The 23,008-nt window shown below is 38.7% G+C and overlaps 1 protein-coding gene and 1 non-coding gene across 2 annotated transcripts; one reads left to right on the top strand and one right to left on the bottom strand.

The window, feature by feature from the left end:
• Nucleotides 1-19,395: 19,395 nt before the first annotated feature.
• On the bottom strand, nt 19,396-22,083 carry LOC133779175 (uncharacterized). Its single transcript, XM_062219167.1, has 4 exons — nt 21,522-22,083; nt 20,916-21,071; nt 20,202-20,858; nt 19,396-19,937 (listed from the first exon to the last, which is right to left on the bottom strand). The coding sequence occupies exons 1-4, from the start codon at nt 22,081-22,083 to the stop codon at nt 19,396-19,398; spliced, it is 1,917 nt and encodes a 638-aa protein (XP_062075151.1).
• Nucleotides 22,084-22,685: 602 nt separating this feature from the next.
• Nucleotides 22,686-22,792, top strand: LOC133780864 (small nucleolar RNA R71). The gene has a single exon (XR_009869673.1). It is a non-coding gene; the product is annotated as a small nucleolar RNA R71 (small nucleolar RNA).
• Nucleotides 22,793-23,008: the final 216 nt, after the last annotated feature.

The following is a 23,008-nucleotide window of genomic DNA, read 5'->3' as shown; positions in this document are numbered from 1 at the left end:
AAATCCCTAATAATGTTGATGGCAGAGCCAATCTGTAGGCTACCTACCTTATCCTCTCCAGGATCTTTAAAGGTCTTACGAATCTTGGGCTCAGCTTGCCCTTTTTCCCAAACCTCTTCACCCCACGCAATGGAGAAGTGCGCAGAAATACGTGGCCCCCACCCTAGAACTCCATGTCTTCATACTTAGGATCAGCGTAGTTTTTCTGTCTACTCTACGAGGTGAGCAATTGAGCTCAGATATTCTCAATAGCTTCATTAGTCTGCCCGAACCTTCTCTGGTCTCAAATACTTCCTCTCTCTCATCTCATCCCAATGAATGAGCGATGTACACTTTCTTCCATATAACATCTCATATGGAGATACTCCAATCGTTGATTGATAGCTATTGTTGTACGAAACTCAATCAACGGAAGGTACTTTCTCCAAGAACCCTCGAAGTCTAGCACACAAGCTCTAAGCATGTCCTCTAGTATCTGAATTGTCCTCTTAGACTGTCCGTCTGTCTAAGGATGAAAGGTTGTATTGAACTTCAACTGAGTTCCCATTGCCTTCTACAAACCACCCCAAAACTTGGAGGTAAATATGGGATCTCGGCTCGATACTATAGACATAGGAACCCCATGTAGTCATACAATCTCCCTCACATACAACTCTGCATATTGATCCATAATATAAGTCGTTCTTACTGGCAGAAAGTAAGCTGACTTGGTGTGCCTGTCTACTATCACCTACACCGAGTCATGTTGCCCCACCACCCTTGGCAAACATCCTACAAAATCCATGGTAATATCATCCCACTTCCACTCGGGAATACCCAAAGGCTGTAACAACCTCGCTGGTCACTAGTGTTCAACCTTTACCTGTTGATAGGTTAAGCACTTATCTACATACAAAACCACGTTCTTCTTCATCCCAGGCCACAAATACAAAGTCTGTAGATCCTGGTACATCTTCGTGGTGCCTGGATGAAGTGAGTATGGTGTAGTACGGGATTCATCAAGAATATCTCGTCTAATAACCATATCCATCAGAACACAGATCCGATCCTTATACCTTAGTAATCCCGTCTTCGAGATGGTATAATCCCTAGTCAGTCCAGCTAAGACATTAGCCTCCTGCAACTGTGTATCACCCATCTGACCCTCTCTTATTCTCTCCAAGAGGGTAGACTGTAGTGTAATATTGGCCAACTGGCCCATAACCAATTCTATCCTTGCTCTAGTCATCTCCTTTGCTAATTCCTTTGATATCTGCTTTGAGCTAAACAACTGTCCTTGTCCCCTCCGGCTCAAAGCATCAGTCACTACATTGGCTTTTCTTGGGTGGTAAAGGATGTCACAGTCATAATCCTTTACCAATTATAGCTAACGTCTCTGTCTCATATTTAGGTCCTTGTGAGTGAAGAATTACTTTAATCTCTTATGATAGGTGTATATCTCACACTTCTCTCCATACAAATAATGTCGCCATACTTTCAGTGCGAATACCACCACTGCCAATTCCAAATCATGTGTAAGGTACCACTACTTATATTCCTTCAGCTTCCACAACGCATAAGCGATAACCTTCTCATTTTGCATCAACACACATCCGAATCCCATTCTCGATGTGTCGCAGAACACTACAAACTTGCCCCCATCCGAAGGAAGACTCAGCACCGAAGCAGTAATCAATCGTCGCTTCAACTCCTAGAAGCTACCCTCACATTTGTCTGACCATGTGAACTTCAGATTCTTTCCTGTCAAATAAGTCAACGGTGTGGCGATCTTTGAAAACCCTTCCACAAACCGTTTGTAATATCCTACTAATCCAAGGAAACTCCTAACCTCTGAGGCGTTCCTTGGACTCCACCAATCCCGAACTACTTCCACCTTGGCCAGATGCACCTTAATCCCATCTCCACTAACAATGTGTCCAAGGAATGTCACTTCCGGCAGACATAACTCATACTTCTTAAATTTAGCATATAACCGATGCTCCCTCAACCTTTGCAATACCAGTCAGAGATGCTACTCATGCTCTGCCTCTGAACGAGAGTAAACCAGGATGTCGTCGATGAAAACAATCAAAAACTGATTTAAGAAGTCCTTGTATACCTTGTTCATCAGATCCATAAACACTGTTGGGGCATTTGTCAATCCAAATGACATGACCAAAAAATCATAATGCCCATACCTCGTGCGGAAGGCCATCTTTGAAATATCCTCGTCCTTGATCCTCAGCTAGTGATAACCAGATCGAAGATCAATCTTTGAGAATACCGTCTTACCCTACAACTAATTGAATAGGTCATCTATCCTTGGTAGGGTGTACTTGTTCTTGATAGTCAACTTGTTCAACTCCCTGCAGTCTATACACATTCTCAGAGTCCCATCCTTCTTCTTCACAAATAAAACTAGAGCACCCCGTGGCAAGAAGCTAGGTCTAATAAATCCCAAGTTTAATAGCTCCTGCAACTGTATTTTCAACTCCTTTAGCTCTGTTGGAGCCATCCTATATGGTGCCATCGACAATGGTTCTGTACCCGGGGCTAACTCAATGATGAATTGAATCTCCCTGTGCATCAACAATCCTGGTAAGTCCTCAGGAAACACATCAAAAATACTCGCATACTAGCTTAGTCTCTCCTGGCCCCATTGGCGTAACTCTAGTGGTATCCACCACACTTTCTAGAAAACCTCAACAACCTCCTTGTAATAGATCCCTAGCCCTCAACGCCGATATCATAGGAATGCGGGGGTCCATGCATAGTACCCACAAAAATAAAGGGGTCCTCACCCTCTGGCTTGAATGTCACCATCTTCCTCCTGCAATCTATAGTGGACCCGTATCTGACTAGTCAATCCATCCCCAAAATCATATCAAAATTATCCATACCCAACTCAATCAAATCTACTGATAGTTCCCTACTATCCACCATCACTAGCAGTGCTCTAATCCATCTCCTAGAAACTATCAGCTCCCTTGTAGGTATTATAATCCCAAACCTCGCAATATAATACTCACTAGGTCTACATAATATATGAATCACTTTACTAGAAACAAATGAATGTGTAGCACCAGAGTCAATCAATACAGTATATGAAGAGCCAGCAATAGAGAGCTCACCTATCACTACCGAGGGACTAGCCTCAGCCTCTACCCGTGTCAAGGCGAACACTCAAGCTGGAGTCAAGTTGTCCACCTTCCCTGGTTCCTCTTTCTTCAACATCAAAAATCTTTCTTGAGGTGTCCAACCACCTCGCATAAGTAACAGGCCTTTGCCTGGCATTCTCCCAGATGGCATTTCCCGCATCTAGTACACTCCGAGTAGCTCCTCCATGTCTCACCGCCTCCCTGGTGGCCACCCTAGGCACCATGGCCCCTCCTATCATGACTAGTAGTGGTTGAGGTTTCATGGGTCTTCCTCTTCTGATTAGTGGGGCCTCCGCCACTACCAGAACCTGTAAATGGAGGCACTTCCCTGAAGACATCCCGTCTCGCATCGTTCTCCCTCCAATTCTTATTCTCTGTCTCCTCAGCAGTGAGGGACTTCTCAACTGCCTGGGCATAAGTTGTCTATCTAGGTACTGATGTGATCCTCACATATCGGGCTATCATTGCATTAAGTCCTCGAACAAACTTGTCTTGCCTAGCTGCATCTGTAGGCACTAGAACAGGTGCAAACTTTGCTAGCCTGTCAAACATTAGGGCATACTCAGTAACTATCATGCTGCCCTGCACTAACTAAATGAACTCAATCACCTTTGCTACCCTGATGGCAATGTTGTAATATTTCTAGTTGAACGAATCTCTGAACTCATTCCAACTTAGAGTAGAAATGTCTCGAGTTTGGAATGCCACTTCCCACCAAATGCTGGCATCCTCTCTAAACATATAGGTGGCACAGGCCACCCTCTCATTACCTTCCACCCTCATAAAGTTGAGAATTGAGGTAATCATACTCATCCATTGTGCAGCCTTAAGTGGATTTGTTCCTCCCTCAAAAGTTGGAGGAAGTTTCTTCCTAAACCTTTCGTAATGTGGCTCCCACATGTTCCCAATCTCAGGCGGTTGTACAACTAGTGCCACAACAGGTGGCAAATTAGGTGCAACACTCCTTGACGGAGCATTCTGCCTCAGAAGGAAAATCTCTTCTTCCTGACTCTGAAGTCTAGCTTGCCTGTCAGCAAGCAACTGGTGTAAGTGCTCAGGAACTAGTAGAGGGTTCTGACCCTGATCATCATCTCTAGCCTCAACCCCAATGTCATCTAGTCGAATTAATCGCCTTGGAGGCATAACTCTCCAATTTTATCTGCAATCAATGACTCTATTAGTCAAACAATGATAACAGGTTTATAATCACCCCACTGTCCAACGCCGAAACTCAACCAACCAAACACAATCATAATGCAAATAGGCATTTAAATAATTATTCACATATAGTAGTAATGATAATAAGCATGCCTTATCAAATTCACATAGCAGTCAAGGGTCAGGCCCTATCAGTATATCTCATCCTAATTAACATGCAAAAAAAGCATTTATATTTCATTTAAACATTTAAACATATAATCACGTATATGGTTACCAAACCCTAAGTTGAGCTTGTTTTAGCGGAGAGTGTACATGTCCAGCCGGTCTTCAAGAACCCTTAAACATAGACAGCTCTGATACCAAGTTGTAAAGCCCTGGGTAACCAAGACCATTACACTGTGTATTTAAAATAGTGCAAGACTTGCTAACTAAGTCGTTTGAACATAAATGTGTTTCTAAGGTCAACTAATAGGTTAGGGTTAAAATATTTTGACCGTAAAATGGTTGACCTTCATTAAAATAAGAGTTTGATACACGGGAACCCAAAAATAATGTTTACATGGTGGTTACAACCCTCAAAAGCTAATACAACAGTAGCTAGCCTAAATGGAAAACTATAAATTTATAATACCCTCGGTCGTGGCGGTCGAGCACCTGCTGATGTACACACCACCCCCAAAGCTTTCCAACTCATGGATGGTCCAACTTTCCTTTGCCTTTACCTGCACCACGTAGCACCTGTGAGCCAAGGCTCAGCAAGAAAACCATAATCAACAAGCATAGATGACAACAAAGTGTACATAGTAAACTTTAGATCAATCAGTTCAATAAACAGCAAAATACAAGTGCTAAACTAGGAAACAATAATAGTTTAATCCAAACATATAAATCAATCTTAATATAGTTAAATAGGTGTCAACGCCCATAGGTCGAGCCCTCTGGTTATTTAGCTGATCCCGGCTCGCTTTGGCCGAGCTGCATTCAATTTGCCAAACATCAGACCCAACTCCCTTAGGTTGTACTTTCACATTATACATAACAGATATACAGGTTACGGAACACATATGTTCATTTACAGGGGATCTCAGTCCCATTCACAACTTGGGTGCAATTTTCTTATCACTAGTCCTGAGCGGAGGATGTGGAGCGGTCTTGAGCATGATTGTATTCCCGATCCTTAATGGTAACCCTAGTCATGAGCGACAATGGATAACTATCAAAAAATGATCCAATTAAATGCTTTGGAATAAAATACTAGCCTCCCGAATCTCGAATTCTACTAAACCGGGTAGTAGAATTCGTCCCCAGCACTTAGGTTTAAGTCCCCTAGCCTATAAACCAATCTTGGCTATGGTTGCCTAGGCGGACCACGACCTGGCCCTAATGGTCGCGGCGCACCCCAAGTCAGAGGTACCAGCCTCTTGTCCGAGGGGGAGGTGGGCTGTGACTTGCCCTCCTAAGGCCTTTTGGGGCACGCGGGCAGCGACGCCCATGAACTGGGTCTCGGTGTGCCCCTGTGAACCCAGAAATCCCTGGGTTTCTCTTCATTTTCCCAAATTACTACCTTAGAATTCAACCCTAAATACATACCCAAGCCAAAACTAGGTCCATAATTTCAAATACCACCCTACCAACAACACAAATAGCCTATAATATCAACTCAAACTTCCTCAAATCGTAAAATAAGAAACTAACCCAATTATCCCTAAGCATGTCCAAACCCAACCAGAATTTCAACAACTCATAACTTGAAACCTTACCTCAATTAGTAGCTTTAATGCTCAACAATTTGCTTGATTTTTCCTAGTTTAATTTCCCCAGACTGCCCTGCTAAATACCCAGGCTTTTCCTTCAGCTTCAAAGCACAAGAGAGGGAGAGAGAGAGAACGTGCAAGAGAGAGAGAGAGAGGGACAGTTTGATAAATTTCTGAGATATTCCAGCCTAACCCAGAAACATTCTAACTATATCCCTTAACCATAAAGACCAAAATGCCCCTTATGCTAACTTAGTCTATTTGTTGCTTATAATGGAAAAATGGTTATTTGCCTCCTTTCCTACCAATCCCTCGAGTCGTCTTGCAAATTCTCAATTAATCCCCCAATGCCCAACTAACTACCAAATTCTTAGCCATTACTCAATAAATCCTAAATATACGTGAAACTTCCCAAAATACCCCTAGGCTCACCCCGAGCCAGGTATTAAACCCTGCTGTGACTATTCTGCTAATCCCCTCACTAGGATCGCCTCGAGTCGTATACTGTGAATATATCCACATAATAATGTGGTCCCAACCATTTAACACATATAATCTAATTTATGCCCTTAACGGGCTAAAATTACAAACATGCCCTTATAAACAAGAATGGGCCCACATGCATATAAATATATTCATAATATCATATAAATCATGCATGCCACGTAGTTATGCATTCTAATCAATTAATCACACATATATCCAAGTATGCCCTCCCGTCACACTAATCAAAACACTAAACCTTATTAGCATTTTTGGGATATTACAGTTTATAAGAAAATCTTATCATTATTATTAAAATAAAAATAAAGTATCGATGGTTTGGCCAAGAAGTAATTATCCACTGCAAAAGCTCAATTGCATCTTTGTAAGTGTAACCCATTATTTCAGAATTCATGACATAACTTAGAGAGTGTCGGCGTAAGAAGCCAACCTTGACATTCATATGTATAGAAACCTTCCTTAGGGGGACGGAAACAAATCCGCTTCGAGGCCCTATTCATATCCCACTGTGTTGTACTAATAATGGAGAACATAGATCACATTGAGATGTCCACCTTCTCCCACATACTATTTTAGAAATAATGTATTTTATTAAACTAATCAGTTAATTCCAAATTAATTACTATTTTATTAATAACCTATGAATGTAATTAATTACAAAATACATTTAATTAAAAAAGAGCATGTTTCTACAATTAATGTAATCTTGTTAATTACCCATTACGTTAATATAACTTTACTAATTTTTTTTTTAAATAAAGTTGGTTATCTTAAAGGCCTATAATAACTATTGTCTTTATTATGGTGTGAGTTACCAAGTTTTAACTAAATTAATACTTAGTAGTTTACATGCAATTGATTTCTCCAAAACAATTCACATAAACAATTAGGACAATCCTAAAATAATCATCTTTCTAAAAAATGCATAATTAATGAAAATTGTGTGGGGTTTCATTAATGATATGTAATTGACTAATGAATGATGCATGATCATGTTAACAATCAAACATTAATTAAATTTTATTTAAATAAATACAATAAATAATTAAATAAACAATAAATGATGAACTAAGTACTATTGGGTATTTCTAAATTTACAACCTTTGAAAAAATAGAAATAAAATTACAAAATACCCTTTAGGTGGTTTTCAAGACTCCAAGAATGCTTCTCCTCACTTTTAGACTTTCTTGCTAATCTTTAAGAATTTTTTTGGCAAACTAATTAATTAGAAACTAACATTCCAATTAATTTATTTAATTAAAACTAACTTTTAATTAAATAACCATTTTGTTATATTTTTAATTTAGTTGAATTTAAATAATTAAAGAATCAAATTCAAATAATTAATTAAACTTAAAATAAAATCTTAACCAACTAAAAGATATTTTATTTTTATAATAAAAATAAAACAATATAATTAAACTTTTAAATTCAAACAATTTAAAAATTAATTAAATAAAAGATTAATTGCAAAAAAATAGGATCTAGCTTTGGGCACAAAGATTGGTACCCTAGACCACTAGGGTCGGCGGCACCATGGGAGCCAAGGGATCAGGTTTGTGGCTACAAGTGTGCAAGGCGCGGGTGCGTAGGGAGCTGCAAGGCTGGACTATAGGCGTCTAGGGCGCGAGTGGTCGTGCGCCTAGGTGCGTAGGTGGCCGTGTGTTGCGATTTTTTTTTTCTTTTTTTAGGATATGCAAGTGTACATAATTGTTTAACAAGTAATAAAGTAGAAAGTAATTGTATCGTCTCCTCAAGGATTGCTTTAAGCTAAATATTATAAAAATCAACTCTAACAATTTGGGTTGCAAACACTTTGAATTGATGTGACTAATTAAGAATGTGCAAATTATTTTAGAAAAATAAAATGAGCAAATTAAACCAAATCAATGAATAGTCACTTTGTCAAATGAATGATGAAATAGCTAGGAATATCAATTCCCCCTAATTTGTAGCTCACCGCTAATGCTACAACAAATTTCGCAGCAAAGTTACTCTTGTAACTAAGATTCTATAACAATTGTACATGCCATCTTTCAAAAGGCTCATGCTAAAGTTCTCATAATTAAATCCACACATTCCTATGCTAGTCCAATTTCAAGAACACCATTTAAGCATTAATCTTATATGTTTGCGTGGTGAATACAATATTCCTATAATATTCACTAATTAACAACATAGTTATTAACATAAATCAATTAAACATATCCACTAATTTAAACCCTTCTGGAATTAATATTAGCTTGTATCTCACTAAAGTTGATCATTCTTAAGCAAGAATTAGCAATAACCAAAGCTTAATTGAACAAGAACAACATAGCATAAATTTAAATTAACAACTTGGGGGTTCACTACAAATTAGGGTTCATTAATATCCCTACCTTCAAAAGAGTTAGTTCATACTCAAAATAAACAAATAACCATAAACATTCAACATCATTGTTTCCATTAGCTCAAGAAGAGAAAAGAAATGCAAACTCGAAATAAAGAAAAGATTAAGAAAATGTAGCCCAAAATGGTAGAGAGTTCTCCTCCTCGTACTCTTCTTCTTTCTCTTATCTTCTCCCACATTTTCGTCTTTCTCCTTGCTGTTTTTTTCTTCAAAAGTTCAAAAAAAATAGTCTTCAATGGTCTTGGGCGATTGCTCCAGCTGAAGAAGAAAAGGCTCTCTTTTTAGGGCTCCAAAAATGGGTATAAACCTTCTTCTCTCTCTCTACACATGGGGATCACAAATTTCCCTAGAAATATCAGCTCTATTTCCACCTCATCATCCATCTCATCATGTCATTCCATCTCGTTTAATGACTTGACAAGTATGCATGAATGGCTTAAATTGCTGACTGTGTACACTTTGCTGTAGCAAAGTTGAAGTGATGCTACAACAAAGTATCAGGATTTCAGCTCCAACATGTTTTCTTTGAACAATTTCCACCAATCTTTCCAAGCATCCTTTCTTTTTGGCCTTCAAAATAGATATTACATTTTTTTAGTTCATAATCCAATTATTTTCTAACAAGATTTATCATTGATTAAAATAAAATTCATAAACAAAATTAAAAGACTAAATGACTAAAACTACACATTAGTAACACAAACACTCTAATTCACTAATATTTTTAAGTAAAAAAACTCAATTAATAACTTTACAATATAGAGTTATCACACCGCCAAACTTAAACCAATACTCGTCCTCGAGTGATGACTTTACTATCTATCAAACACACAACACCACAATTTATAAAGACACAAACACACCACAAAGACACAAAACAAACCACTTGGAATCAATTTGAAAATGGTCATATCAAAGTGGGGATTAAGTTGTCAAATCAAAGATTGAATTGATAACTCAAGTGTATATACCAGCCAAAATTCTCAAGTATTAAGATGCTAACCCAACCAAGTTTTCAATGTAATCTCAATTAGTGCACAAATAGATCTTCTCAATCATCCTCTTTTCCCTAGATTAAGCTAAGCAAAAATCCTAAGGTTTAATTCATGCTTTCTTATGTTGAACTCAATAACCCCTCTCCACTAATGTAGTTGGCAAAGTGATTTAGATCAATAGTTCTTTACATGGTTATAATGTAGGAAGGCTAAAGGTATGGATTATGATGAATTTTGTAGGCTAAACCTTAAAACCTATCTTGCCTTGGACCTAAAGAATTCATTATCCTCTACCCCTTACAAGTGAACTTAATCCCCCCAACTCACTCAATAGCACCCAATTCCATTTTTTTTTATGAATAACACACTTATATGCTCAACTATAGCTACAATGCAACTACATACAACTTATTTATTTATAATTAACTAAATATACATATCTCATTTTTTTTTATAAAACATTGAAGATGACACAAATATATACACAATTAACAAATTTGAGCATATAAGTGTATAAATACTGCGAACACCCCAAAATAAAAATACTATTTCCTCACTTTCCCCCCAAACTTATCTCAAGTAATATCCCAGACAAACTAAGCCTAAAGTTTGGTGAGAAATAAAAAATGGATATTCAAAAAGGGATTGGATATCAAGTTAAGGTCACGTGAACAAAATAGGCCAATAAGCTCAAATTTGGGTCACTAGGAATAATAATTACAAGGTAGGCATGAAAAGCTCAAACGATCCAAGAAAATTTGCCTAAATCCTCTCTAAATCACTAAGCCTCCTAGGATTTCGCCTCAAGGGAATTATCAAGCCATTTCTAAAAACTTAAACCTTCATGAATACTTAGTTAAATCAAGGGTGAGAGATTTCATGGTCAAACTATGCACAATCAATTGGAACACATTTTCACTATGGTTGAATTAGCACCAAAAACTTTAGGTACCAAAGGCTCACTAATACACAAGAGTTAACAAATATTGCATATTTTTTTATGACATTATATCATCGAGCCACACCACACTTAAACACAACCATTACAAGAATTGATTCCATTAGAACCTAGACTCATAACTCAAGACGCAAACAAAACACACCTAGCAACACCTAAAACATAAGAAAATAAAATCAATTAAGACAACACAATAACAATTATAACAACACCCCCCAAACTTAAGGGAGAGCACTGTCCTCAGTGCACAAAAAAATAAATAGAAAAACGCAATACAAAATAGAAAACACAATACAAAACAGAACAAGAAATACATAGTTATGTTGGAAAATAAAGAAACTCCCTCTACTCAACGTCCTCATCCTCTTCCGAAGAGGTATTCACAACAGAAGGTTTAGGGGCATGCCACTGCTCCATGATGGCCTCAGGGAACTCTAGGAAAGCCTCAGTGGGCTCGAAAGAGTGACACACGACATTGTCACGCTGGCACACATATCCCTAATAGGCGTGCTTCTCATGTGATGCATCAGACTGAGCATGCTATGCTGATTAGCATAAAGCACAACGACGGTGGGGCCCGAAAGGGCAACAGAGTTATGTTCAATTGATGGTGGTGGAGTAGAGGTGGAGGTTCGCTCTCTCTGAATGGAAGCAACTTTGGTAACCTTTTGAATTGTATGCTCATCAATGTAATTTGGAGAGTGACGCCTTTCATCATTTGGAGCTAGGGGCACATCTACCTTGAGGCACAACTCAGTGATCAGTGTGGGAAAAAAAGGGGTCCCTTTCTCCTTATAGCACTAAAAGCCACGATCTCCTCTGAAATGAGCTCCCCACATTAATGGATAGGCCAGTCAAAATGCTGAAAAGCAGTATGACGCAATCTTTGCTAACTGAGGTGTCATGGGTGGTGGGCAACATGTTGGTTTTGATAAAATGGTTCCACACGCGAGCATGAGTTGTTAAAGCAGTGTGAGGGATAGTGTGAGCTCCATATTTCATCGAAACAGTTCATTGTGTTCCCTCCATAGTAACTTCTATTAATATAGTGGTAAGTTGTTCATCACTTTGTTGAGCGGCAATTTCTCCATACTCAGCCTCATCAATATCGGGCAATCCAAAAACAACATTGATGTCCTGAGGCAAAAAACAAACTTGCTTGCTTCGGACCGTGACTTGTCTTGATTTCGTTGACACAAAGTTAGCATAGAATTCTTTCACCAAAGGCACAATAGCCTCACGAGATGTTGTACAAAACTTAAGCCACCCTCGATTTTCAATCACAGTCGTCACAAAATCAGGATTTCTAAAATTTGGGAATGCTCACTCAAACCAAATATCTCTCTGAACAATTTGTTTGAATTTTTCGGCAGCCTTCGGGGATATGAACTTAATGCCCTACTTCCTTAGAGCCGTTACTAAGTGAGTTTGAAACATGCTAATCACTCGCTAATTGAGGTTTTAGGTTAAAATGTGTAGTTAATTAAAATGTAACTTGTTTAAATAAGATTTTGGTATAAAAAGTCGGTCGTTCTTTTAGATCATGAAAAGGGTTACATTGGGATCCCATATATATATATTATTTGAAAACATATTTACAACTCAAAATGTTACTTTGCAGTCGGCCTAAGCGACAAAATCAATGTTCATGACCAGTTCCTCAAAATACCCCAGCCGTGGTACATAGATAGGCCAAACATGTACACACCGCTCCATGCCCTCTAACTCATGGTTGATTGATCTTTTCGTCGCCCTTACCTACACAACAGAGCACCCGTGAGCCGAGGCCCAACAATAGAACCTTAAAGCACAACATACTACATTTTATCCTAGCAAATAAACACTTATTTAAATCGTTATTAGAATACAAAATGGCACAGTAGAATAGCAACATCATATCATAGCAGAACAACAACACATAGGAACATAAGCATATCATCATAACAACATATTAACACATAAGCACAATAGCAAAACATCTGGGTAGTACATTATCATAGCAGTTCAGTAATACAACAACATATAACGAAGCAGCCAACAAGCTAAAGACATAGCGGCCATGTCGTCCCAAGTGCTTTACCAAGCCCTGGGTTCGCGGTCAACATCGTGAGGATAACCCAGGTATCCTTTAGGGTCTCGCGCTGGAAACTCTCACTCCGCGTGCTAACGCTACTTCCGACCCTTTGTCGTACTCGGCTCTTGCCTCTCCCAGCTCTTGCCGATCAGTCACATTCACATATATGACATAGCAAACCACAAACAATACACACAGTACAACACACCCCATAGCTCTACGGGTACAAAAAGTTCTCTTACCTGTGTCCCAAGCTTCCAAGCACCGATGTCCTGAGCACAGTCCCCTAGTCTGAGCCTTGTTGAACCCTAGTCACAACACATCAACAATATCCAACCATCAAGTTCTAACCCATTAAATAACTTTAGGTCATAATTCTAATCTCTAGGACATTGAATTCTATCAATCCGGGTGATAAAATCCTTCCTGAGCCTTAACTATTGGATTCCTGAGCCTAAAACCTCCTTAAAGCCCAAAAACACACTAAGCGTCGTGGCCCCATGAACCCATGCCGCAGCCCGTCTCAACAAGAAACCCTTAACCCCAAAACAGGGCAGGCGCGTCACGGCCCAAGCAAACCCATGATGCAGCCTGCCCTTCATCCTGGCCTCCAAATTGATATAGAGGGTTGCATCTCAGCAAGAACAATGTCGCAGACCGACCCTTCGAACCCAGAAAAATCCTCCATTTTTACCACGAAAACCCAGCCAACTTACCCCAAAATCAACCTAACAATCCAACTCAATCATCACAACAGTTCTAGAGTGATCCCAGCAGCAAAACCCAACAGAAACTAACCCCAAACATCATCTAGAACTCAAAGATGATTCTTCATCTAACTCACATGCAACACTCTAAAAACACCAATAGAAATTCAATACAATTCATCAAGTTAGAAGCTTATCTTGTGCTTAATTGAACCTCTGAATTATTTCCCTAAGTCCCAAGCTTCTAGCCCTTAATGTTCCTGCTTAATTCCTTAATCCCTTGTTATTTTTTCACCAACAAAATCCTCAAGCTTCTATAGAGAAGAGAGAACCGAGAGATAGAGAGAGAGAGAGAGAGTCAGTTTCTTAAAGTTCTGAACACTTCCTCCCTTTTGTTTTATTTGACTTAAGTCTCTAAGGTTATCTCAAAGGCTCGTGGTACCAAAAACGTCCCCAAGGGTAAAATGGTAAATTTCCCCAACATTCCCTCCTAAACGTTCTAACCTCAAATATATCTCCAAATATTTATTTCCATAACCCAATAACTCAATAAAACATCTTATGCTCGAAATACCCCTCGACTCACCCCGAGTCAAGTATTCGACCCCGTTGTGACTTTCTAGCTAGACAGCTCCCTAGGACTGTCTCGGATCGTGCAACATAGATATATCACAAATATCATAATTATTACATTTATGCCCTCAACAGGCTAAAATTACAAACATGCCCCCAATAACAAAATGAGGCCCACACACATATTTAATTCACCCAACACATGCATTTCTAATCACATACTCATCAAAATTCACATATAATAATATTAAATCACTTATTTCGCTCCAGGCACGCTAATCAAAGTCCTAAGCCTTATTAGCAAATTTAGGTCGTTATATGAACTTCTCAACAAGAGGTTGTTCCTTGGCCACTGCCTGTTTCTTTTTCTGTGCTACTTGCTTGGTTCTAGGCATAATGCACCATAACAAATCCAACAACCAAAATGAATTTAAATGCCCAAGTTAACAAAACTAGATCAATGAGGTACCTTGAAAGAACTTAAGACACTTGAGGGTTCCCTTTGTCATAAAATATCGTACAAAACAAAGAGCTGCCATGAGCAAGAGATGGACATTTTTGGGGGTATGGGGTCATGGTGGTGGTGGGTCGGAGTTTGGTGGGCCTTGGCTTGGTTCACAGGTTCAGATCATGGGGGAGGCGCGACTTTGGGTTGTTGGGTTGTGGTGGTGGTGGTGGGTCGGATTCAAGTGTTGTGCGATGGTGGTGATGGGTGTTGGATATAGGGTCGCAGGTGGGTGCGGCTTTGGGTGGTGGTGCTAGGAGCAAGCAGATCGTGGTGGCGGTGGGTCAAAGTTGGGTGCGTGGTGGTCGATGACTTGTTCGTGGGGTAGGCGGCTTGGTTTTGGGGTTGTGTTCAGGTTGGGTGCATGTGCAAGGTGGGTTCGTGGTGAGGCGGAGGCGGAGCTGGGGTTTGGAAGGAGGTGATGGTGTCGTGGGTGGTCGGAGGTGGCAGGTGGTTGTGGGTCGGGATCTATGCAAAGAGGAGAGATGGTGGGTGGCTGAGTTCATGGGAGGAGGATGGTTGGGTGAGAAAAGCTTTGAAAGATGATGATGAGATTAGGGTTTCAAAGAAACAAGGGCTGAGATTAAGGCCCAATTTTTTTTCTTGAGATTTGGCAACTTTGCTGAAGCATTACACAAACTTTTCTCCAGCAAAGTTAAGCCAGAGAGTGTAATGACCCAACTAAGTTAAAGACCTCAGATCATTAAAACTACTAAGCATAACTACTATTTTGGAATATATGCATAAAATAATAGAACTTTATTATAAAAATCCAAAATACGGGATCCCATTGTTATTACATAAGGAAAACAAAACCTTTAATTAATTGTTCAAATACTAAATGCGAAAATAAAACATAAATACATAATTAAAAAGATTCGAAACAAAACGTCATCCTCAATCTTTCCCATCAGTCCATTCATTCAGTCCTCTCCCAATACACATGCAGATGCTGCCATAAATACGCCCCTCCTTCCATGCTCATTTACATGCACAGTCTAAATAAAAAGGAATGAGCCTAATGCCCAGTAAGGAAAAACTACTAAAACATATCATAAATCATAAGACGTAAAAATATAAATCATAAACGTATGGCGTAAAAACGTAAATCATAAAACATAAGACTACAATATTAACGACCATTAACTCATTACCGTAGTATGTGATAGAAACCATCTAGGTCCTCTTGCTACTATTAGAGATAGGTTTATACACAATATAGTATATGATAAACCATCTAGGTCCTCTTGCTACTATTCGAGATAGGTTTAAACATAACTATAGTCTACGATAATGATAAAAATCTTGTGATTTTCTTATTTACTATCTAAGCAACCATATTTCCCAAGTGACTACAACATAAAATATATACATACATACATATACATACATACATACATACATACATACACACACACATACATACATACATACATACATAAATACATACATACATACATACATACATACATAATCATAACACATAAAATCTAACCTATTTTCCTTACCAAAAACCGAATAATGGAGACAAGAGTGAGATTTGAAACTCCTAAAACCAAACAGTAAGATCCATAAGTTTTCTAAAGAAAAGAAGATGAAGAGAGGATCTAAACCATCAAGATAAGAACTTACCAAAAAACTTAAGTTTCAAGAAACTCAAACACCTAACCAAAAGCCATATTAACAAGTTAGGATTTGGAAGAAAATGAAAAGAATAAGAGGAACTATAATGAACTAAACCTAAGGATAAAGAATACCTTAGATAGATTAGAACTTCGATCTACACCTCAATACCGAAATATCATTCTATCTTACTTCCCAAGTGTTTAGAAAAGCTTAGATTGAAAAGTTTTTAACCCCAAAACCCTTGTGTTTCTCTCTAGAATGAACTTAGCAGCTTGGAGGCCTCGAAGAATGCTTGAATGATGGTGCAAATGGCTGAGTGAAAGGTCCTATTTATAGAGTTCCAGGAGCGAAACTATCTCCTTTTCAAATGAATAAATAATTGAATGAAATTTGAATTTTATGCTCAATTGATGCCCAGAACTCGGTCAAAAACGTTCATGAGGAAGTCCAAGTTGTTGAGGGTTGTTCTAGCTCGGATTCCACGGGTTTTCAAAACATGCAAGTGGAGCCAATATATCACCTCCTCCTTAGTCCCGAGCCTCCGTGTTTTTGTTCGTGAGAAGTCAGTGTGTTTTCCGTATCAATCATAGGCGATATATCGGCCCCTTTAGTTGTGATATATTGACATACGCTGATATATCAAACATGTCGTTGCACACTTTCAACACACTTGAATTTTGTTTAATCAACTTTGACTGAGTAAAACGTGATCCTAACAGCTGAGGGAAGGTTCTAGACTTGCTAGGTTTATCCTTTATTAATTTATTCATCTAAAATCCTTAAATCCTTAATAAACATACATGTGACAAGTGTCACGTTCTTAATTATTCTATCTAAACCTTAGGTTATAATAAATAACATTTCTAGGAACAACTATATTAATCAAACCTTATGTTAAAATTAATATTTCTAAACTATAGGCTAAACTTATAAAATTCATAACTATCTCTATGAGTTTCCAACTAAATCCCGGCTTGAACCAATAACCACGAAAACTAAAATATTAAGCTACTACTACTACTATCTAGCTAAGTAAAATTCTGAGACGCTACAGAGATCTTTCCTTGTCCATTGAAACTTTGTTGTAGCATTACATGAACATTGCTGCAGCAAAACTAAGTCAGAGAGCTTTGGCCAAAATTGATGTTGTAGCATTACATGAACTTTGTTGCAGCAAAACTATGTCAAAGAACTTTGGACAAAATTGATGTTGTACCATTATTTGAACTTTGCTGTATCAAAACTAAGTCAGAGAGCTTGCTTAAAATTGATGTTGTCACATCATTCGAGCTTTTCTGCAGCCAAAATGCTTAACTCCGTGACGTATTTGATTCCATTTTCCATGCAACAATAAGCACATTAAACCATCAAAAACTAAAATCTAAAAAGAAAGATTTACTATATATATTTATGTATATTTTCTTTACTTCTTTCTTTTTTTGTTATTTATTATTATTATTTTTTTCTTTGTATATATGTAAATAGTTTGGGTTGATTTAAAATTAAATCTCCAAACTCCATAGCAACCCAAGTTGTTACATCTTCTTCAAGGATCCTCCAAAGAGATTGAGCACTTGCTTTGCTCAACCTCTCCACCCCAATAGTGCTCGAGTCTTTAGCCATTAACCTTGAATTATCTTCCGAAGCCTTATTCATGCAATTCCACCACTCCATAGGGATACACCTTAACCACCAAGAATGGACCTAACCATCTTGACTTGAGCTTGCCTGGAAATAGCTTCAACCGTGAGTTAAAGAGAAAAACTCACTGGACCTCTTCAAACACTCTTGTTTGAATATGCTTTTTGTGCCATCTTTTTGTTTTATCCTTGTAAAGTTTGTCATTTTCATAAGAGAATAAGCGCATCTCTTCTAATTCATTTAGCTGCAACATTCTCTTATTTCCTACAAGTTGCAAATCCATGTTGAGTGTTTGAATAGCCCAATAAGCACGGTGCTCAAGTTTCACAGATAAATGGAAAGCTTTGACAAACACCAAACGATATGGTGACATCCCTAATGGTGTCATGAAAGCTGTTCTATAGGCCCACAATGCGTCATCTAGCCTCTTGGACCAATCCTTGTGCTTGGGGTTTACCACTTTCTCAAGGACACCTTTTATCTCTCTATTGGACAACTCAACTTGCCCATTAGTTTGGGGATGGTATGCAATATCTACTTTGTGCCTCACATCATATTTAGTCAATAAACTTGCCAATAACTTATTCAAAAAATGAGTGCCTTCATTTCTAATGATTGCCCTTGGGGTGCCAAAACGAGTGAACACATTCTTTTGTAAGAACCTCATGAAAAATTTAGAACCATTAGTGGGAGACGCAATTGCTTCTACCCATTTTGAAACGTAATCCACAACCACCAAGATGTATAAGTTTCCATAAAATGGAGGAAATGGGCCTAGAAAATCTATACCCCACACATCAAACAATTCAACTTCAAGAATATTAGTTAAAGGCATCTCATTCCTTCTAGAAATATTACCATCCCCTTGGCATCGATCACACCTCAACGCAAAAGCATGAGCATCTTTAAACAAGGACGGCCAAAAGAAACCACATTGAAGTACCTTAGATGTTGTGCGAGTTCCCCCAAAATACCCTCCACAAGGTAAAGAGTGGCAATGGTGTAGGATATCTTCCATCTCTGGCTCAGGGACACATCTCCTAATCAATTGGTCGACACATTGTTTGAACAAGTATCGATCCTCCCAACAGTAGTTCCTCACATCATGCAAAAACTTCTTTTGTTGGCTTGTAAAATCCGGAGGCAACAACCCAATAATTAGAAAAGTCTGCAAAACCAAGGAAAAACTTGAGAGTGGTTTACCTCAAATAATTGCTCATCCGGGAATGTCTCCTTGATTTGAACTAAAAACTTGATTCCTTATCACCTTCCATTCTTGACAAATGATCCGCCACTTGGTTCTCCACTCCTTTTCTATCTTGAATTTCCACATCAAACTCTTGGAGTAAAATCACCCATCTAATCAACTAAGGCTTAGCATCCTTCTTTTCAACCAAGTATTTGATGACCGAATGATCTGTATAGACTATCATCTTGGTGCCCACTAAATAAAGTCGAGACTTGTCAAAAGCAAAGACAATAGCCAAGAGTTCTTTTTCTGTCACTGTATAGTTAAGTTGAGCACCTGTCAAAGTATGGCTAGCATTGTAAATGGAGTGAAAAACCTTGTTTCTTCGCTGCCCCATCACCGCGCCCATAGAAAAATAACTTGCTTCACACATCAATTCAAAAGGCAAGTCCCAATCTAGAGCCACAATAATTGGTGTAGAAACCAATTGACTTTTCAACTCTTCAAAGGCTTTCAAACATGCTTCATCAAAATGGAATGGTGTATCCTTCTCCAATAAGTTGTAAAGATGCATAGCGACCTTGGAGAAATCTTTTATGAACCACCTATAGAACCCCGCATGACCCAGAAGGCTTTTAATATTCTTCACTGAGTTGGGAGATGGGAGCTTTTCAATAACCTCAATCTTGGCTCTATCAACTTCAATACCTTGCTTTGATACTTTGTGGCCCAAAACAATACCTTACTTAACCATAAAGTGACATTTTTCCCAGTTAAGGACAAGGTTTGTTTCTTCACATATTTGTAAGACCTTAGCCAAATTACTCAAGCAATCGTCATAAGAATCACCAAAAACAGAAAAATCATCCATGAATACCATTAAGAATTTCTCCACCATATATGTGATAATAGCCATCATGCACCTCTGAAATGTGGTGGAAATATTTCATAAACCGAAAGGCATCCTACGAAATGAAAAAGTACCATAGTGGCAAGTGAAAGTAGCCTTGTGTTGATCCTCTGGAGCCACTGCAATATGATTATAACTAGAATATCCATCTAGAAAGCAATAATAATCTCTCCTTGCAAGTGTATCCAACATCTGATCAATGAAAGGAAGAGGAAAATGATCTTTCCTAGTGGCCTCGTTCAATTTCCTGTAATCCATGCATATTCTCCACCCTGTCACAGTTCTAGTAGGAATCAATTCATTGTCTTCATTCTTCACCACTGTGATTCCACCTTTCTTGGGTACACACTGAACAGGACTAACCCATGAGCTATCAGAAATGGGACAAATAATACCAGCGTCAAGCGACTTAATGATTTCCTTTTTCACCACCTCTTTCATCATAGGATTGAGTCTTCTCTGCCCGTCAATTGATCCTTTCTCACTATCTTCCAACAAAATCTTGTGCATGCATAGAGAGGGACTAATACCCATAATGTCTGCAATTGTCCGCCCAATGGCCTTCTTGAACTTTCTCAATAACTCAAGCAACCTGTCTTCTTGATCTCTAGTCAACTCAGGTGAAACAATGACATGCAATGAAGAAGACTCACCCAAATAAGCATATCTCATGTGGGAAGGTAGAACATTCATCTCCAACTCTGGTGGTTCCTCAAATGAAGGTCTTGGGGCTATGAAATCTCATGAAGAGAGCTCTAAAGACTCAAAATGTCATCTTGAGCATAAACCATGTGAACTAGCTTCTAGCCAAGCCATGTACTCATACTCATCATTCTCTTGTGAATAAAATAACAAAATCCTCTCTAAATGATCATCAAGACAATTGTTTTCTAACTCTTTCAATGCTAAAGAGTCCACCACTGAAACAACTGAACACTCCTCAACTTCATTTGGAAATCACATAGTCTTGAAAACATTGAAAGTCACCTGTTCATCTTGGACCCTCATAGTAAGTTCACCCTTCTGAACATCAATCAAAGTTCTACCTGTTGCAAGAAAAGGTTGCCCCAAAATAATTGGTACCTCCCTGTCCGTCTCATAATCCAACAAAATAGAGGCAGCTGGAAAAATAAACTTGTTAACCTTCACTAACACGTCTTCAATTTTCCCATCAGGACGAGCAACAGATCAGTCTGCAAGCTGAAGAGTAACTGTGGTAGGCCTGACCTTTCCTATTCCTAACTGTCTAAAGACAGACATAAGCATTAAATTGATACTGGCACCCAAATCACATAAAGCCCTCCCACAATAGGAGATACCAATAGTGTATGAAATGGTAAAACTTCAAGGATCTTTCATCTTCGAAGGCAAGTTGTTTTGCAAGAAGGAGCTACATTCCTTAGTAAGGGCCATAGTCTTATACTCTCCCAACTGTATCTTCTTAGTAATAATGGCTTCCATGAACTTCACATAATTGGGCATTTTCTCTAGGGCTTCAACAAGAGAAATATTGATATGAAGCTGCTTCAACATGTCAAGAAACCTTTTGAACTGACTCTCTTGCTTCTGTTTCTCAAATCTCTGTGGAAAAAGTAGCTTTTGGATTTCTGGGGAACTTTGTGGTAGTTCGAATGCAGCCACATTCTGGGCTGAGGCTAATTTCCTTGAATTTTTAGCATCTTCGCTTACTTTCTCATTATTTTGGATTGAAGGGGGCTCACCCTTGTGCCAAGCAGATTTCTTGGAATTTTCCAACCCATTCCCACTTCTCAAATTCATAGCCTTGCAATGTTCATTACCCATATTCCTTGGATTCTCCATGTCACTTGGTAAAGCACCTCGAGGTCGATTTCTTAGCTCATTAGCAAGTTTCCCATCTTGAGTTTCTAGGTTCCTCAAGGATGTTTCTTGACTTTGGATCATGGATTCATTCTTCACTATGTACTCCTTCAACATGTTCCAAGTGAACTTAATTGCACCACTTGTTGTGGCCTCTGTTGTGGGGCTTGTGGAGGATAACCCGATGGAAAAGTGGGTCTAAGAGGCATAGATGAAGTGCTAGGGTCAGCCTCTTGATTACTCCATGAAAAGTTGGGATATGGCCTCCATGATAGATTTAGGAATTAGAATAAGGACCATTCCTATTTTGATTTCCCATATAACATACAGCTGCGAGATTGGAAGGACAATTGTAAAACATGTGGCCTTCACCACGATACACACAAGAAATGTTTTTCATTTGCCCCATTTGTGACCCCATAGGCTGTCACATTGACTGATTCATCCCCATGTTCATCATCTTGATCATATTCGATGTAGAGGAAACTTGGGCTGCCAAAGAAGTGAGGGCATCAACACCATGAATACCAGCCACTTTTCTACCTGTAGATGATCTAGTAGTGGGTCACTGATAGTTATTGTTGGATATTCTCTCAAGAATTTCATATGCCTCATTATAGGACGTAGCAAGAAGAGCCCCATTCGCCGAAGCATCTACCACCATTCTTGTGTGAGCGTTGAGACCATTATAAAAGGTCTCCAACTGGATGCAATGAGGAATGCCATGATGAGGGCATTTTCTCAACAACTCCTTAAACTGCTCTCATGCCTCATATAAAGATTCTTCATCAATTTTCTGAAATGAAGTAATCTCATTGTAGAGCTTGGTATTCTTAGTCGGAGGAAAGTACTTCATGAAGAAACGCTCAGCCAACTCCTACCAAGTAGTCACAGAATTAGATGGCAGAGAGTTCAACCAAGCTCTCACTCTATCTCTCAAGGACTATGGGAACAACTTTAGTCTCAAGGAATCCTCTGTAACTCCAGGCAGCTTGACAGAATCACTCACTTCAATGAATAAGCGAAGATGAAGGTGAGTATC

Source organism: Humulus lupulus, chromosome 5 (genome assembly GCF_963169125.1).
Source record: "Humulus lupulus chromosome 5, drHumLupu1.1, whole genome shotgun sequence".
Lineage (NCBI taxonomy): Eukaryota > Viridiplantae > Streptophyta > Magnoliopsida > Rosales > Cannabaceae > Humulus > Humulus lupulus.
The sequence above is the reverse complement of the archived record's forward strand: the minus strand, read 5'-3'. Positions and strand labels throughout refer to the sequence as shown.

Coding starts and splice junctions, on each gene's coding strand:
- LOC133779175 (XM_062219167.1), bottom strand. CDS start 22,083: ATGTTGAAGGAGTACATAGTGAAGAATGAATCCATGATCCAAAGTCAA. Junction 21,072..21,521: donor TATGGCCCTTACTAAGGAAT/GTAGCTCCTTCT, acceptor TTCCAAATGAAG/TTGAGGAGTGTTCAGTTGTT. Junction 20,859..20,915: donor GCTAGAAGCTAGTTCACATG/GTTTATGCTCAA, acceptor GAGATTTCATAG/CCCCAAGACCTTCATTTGAG.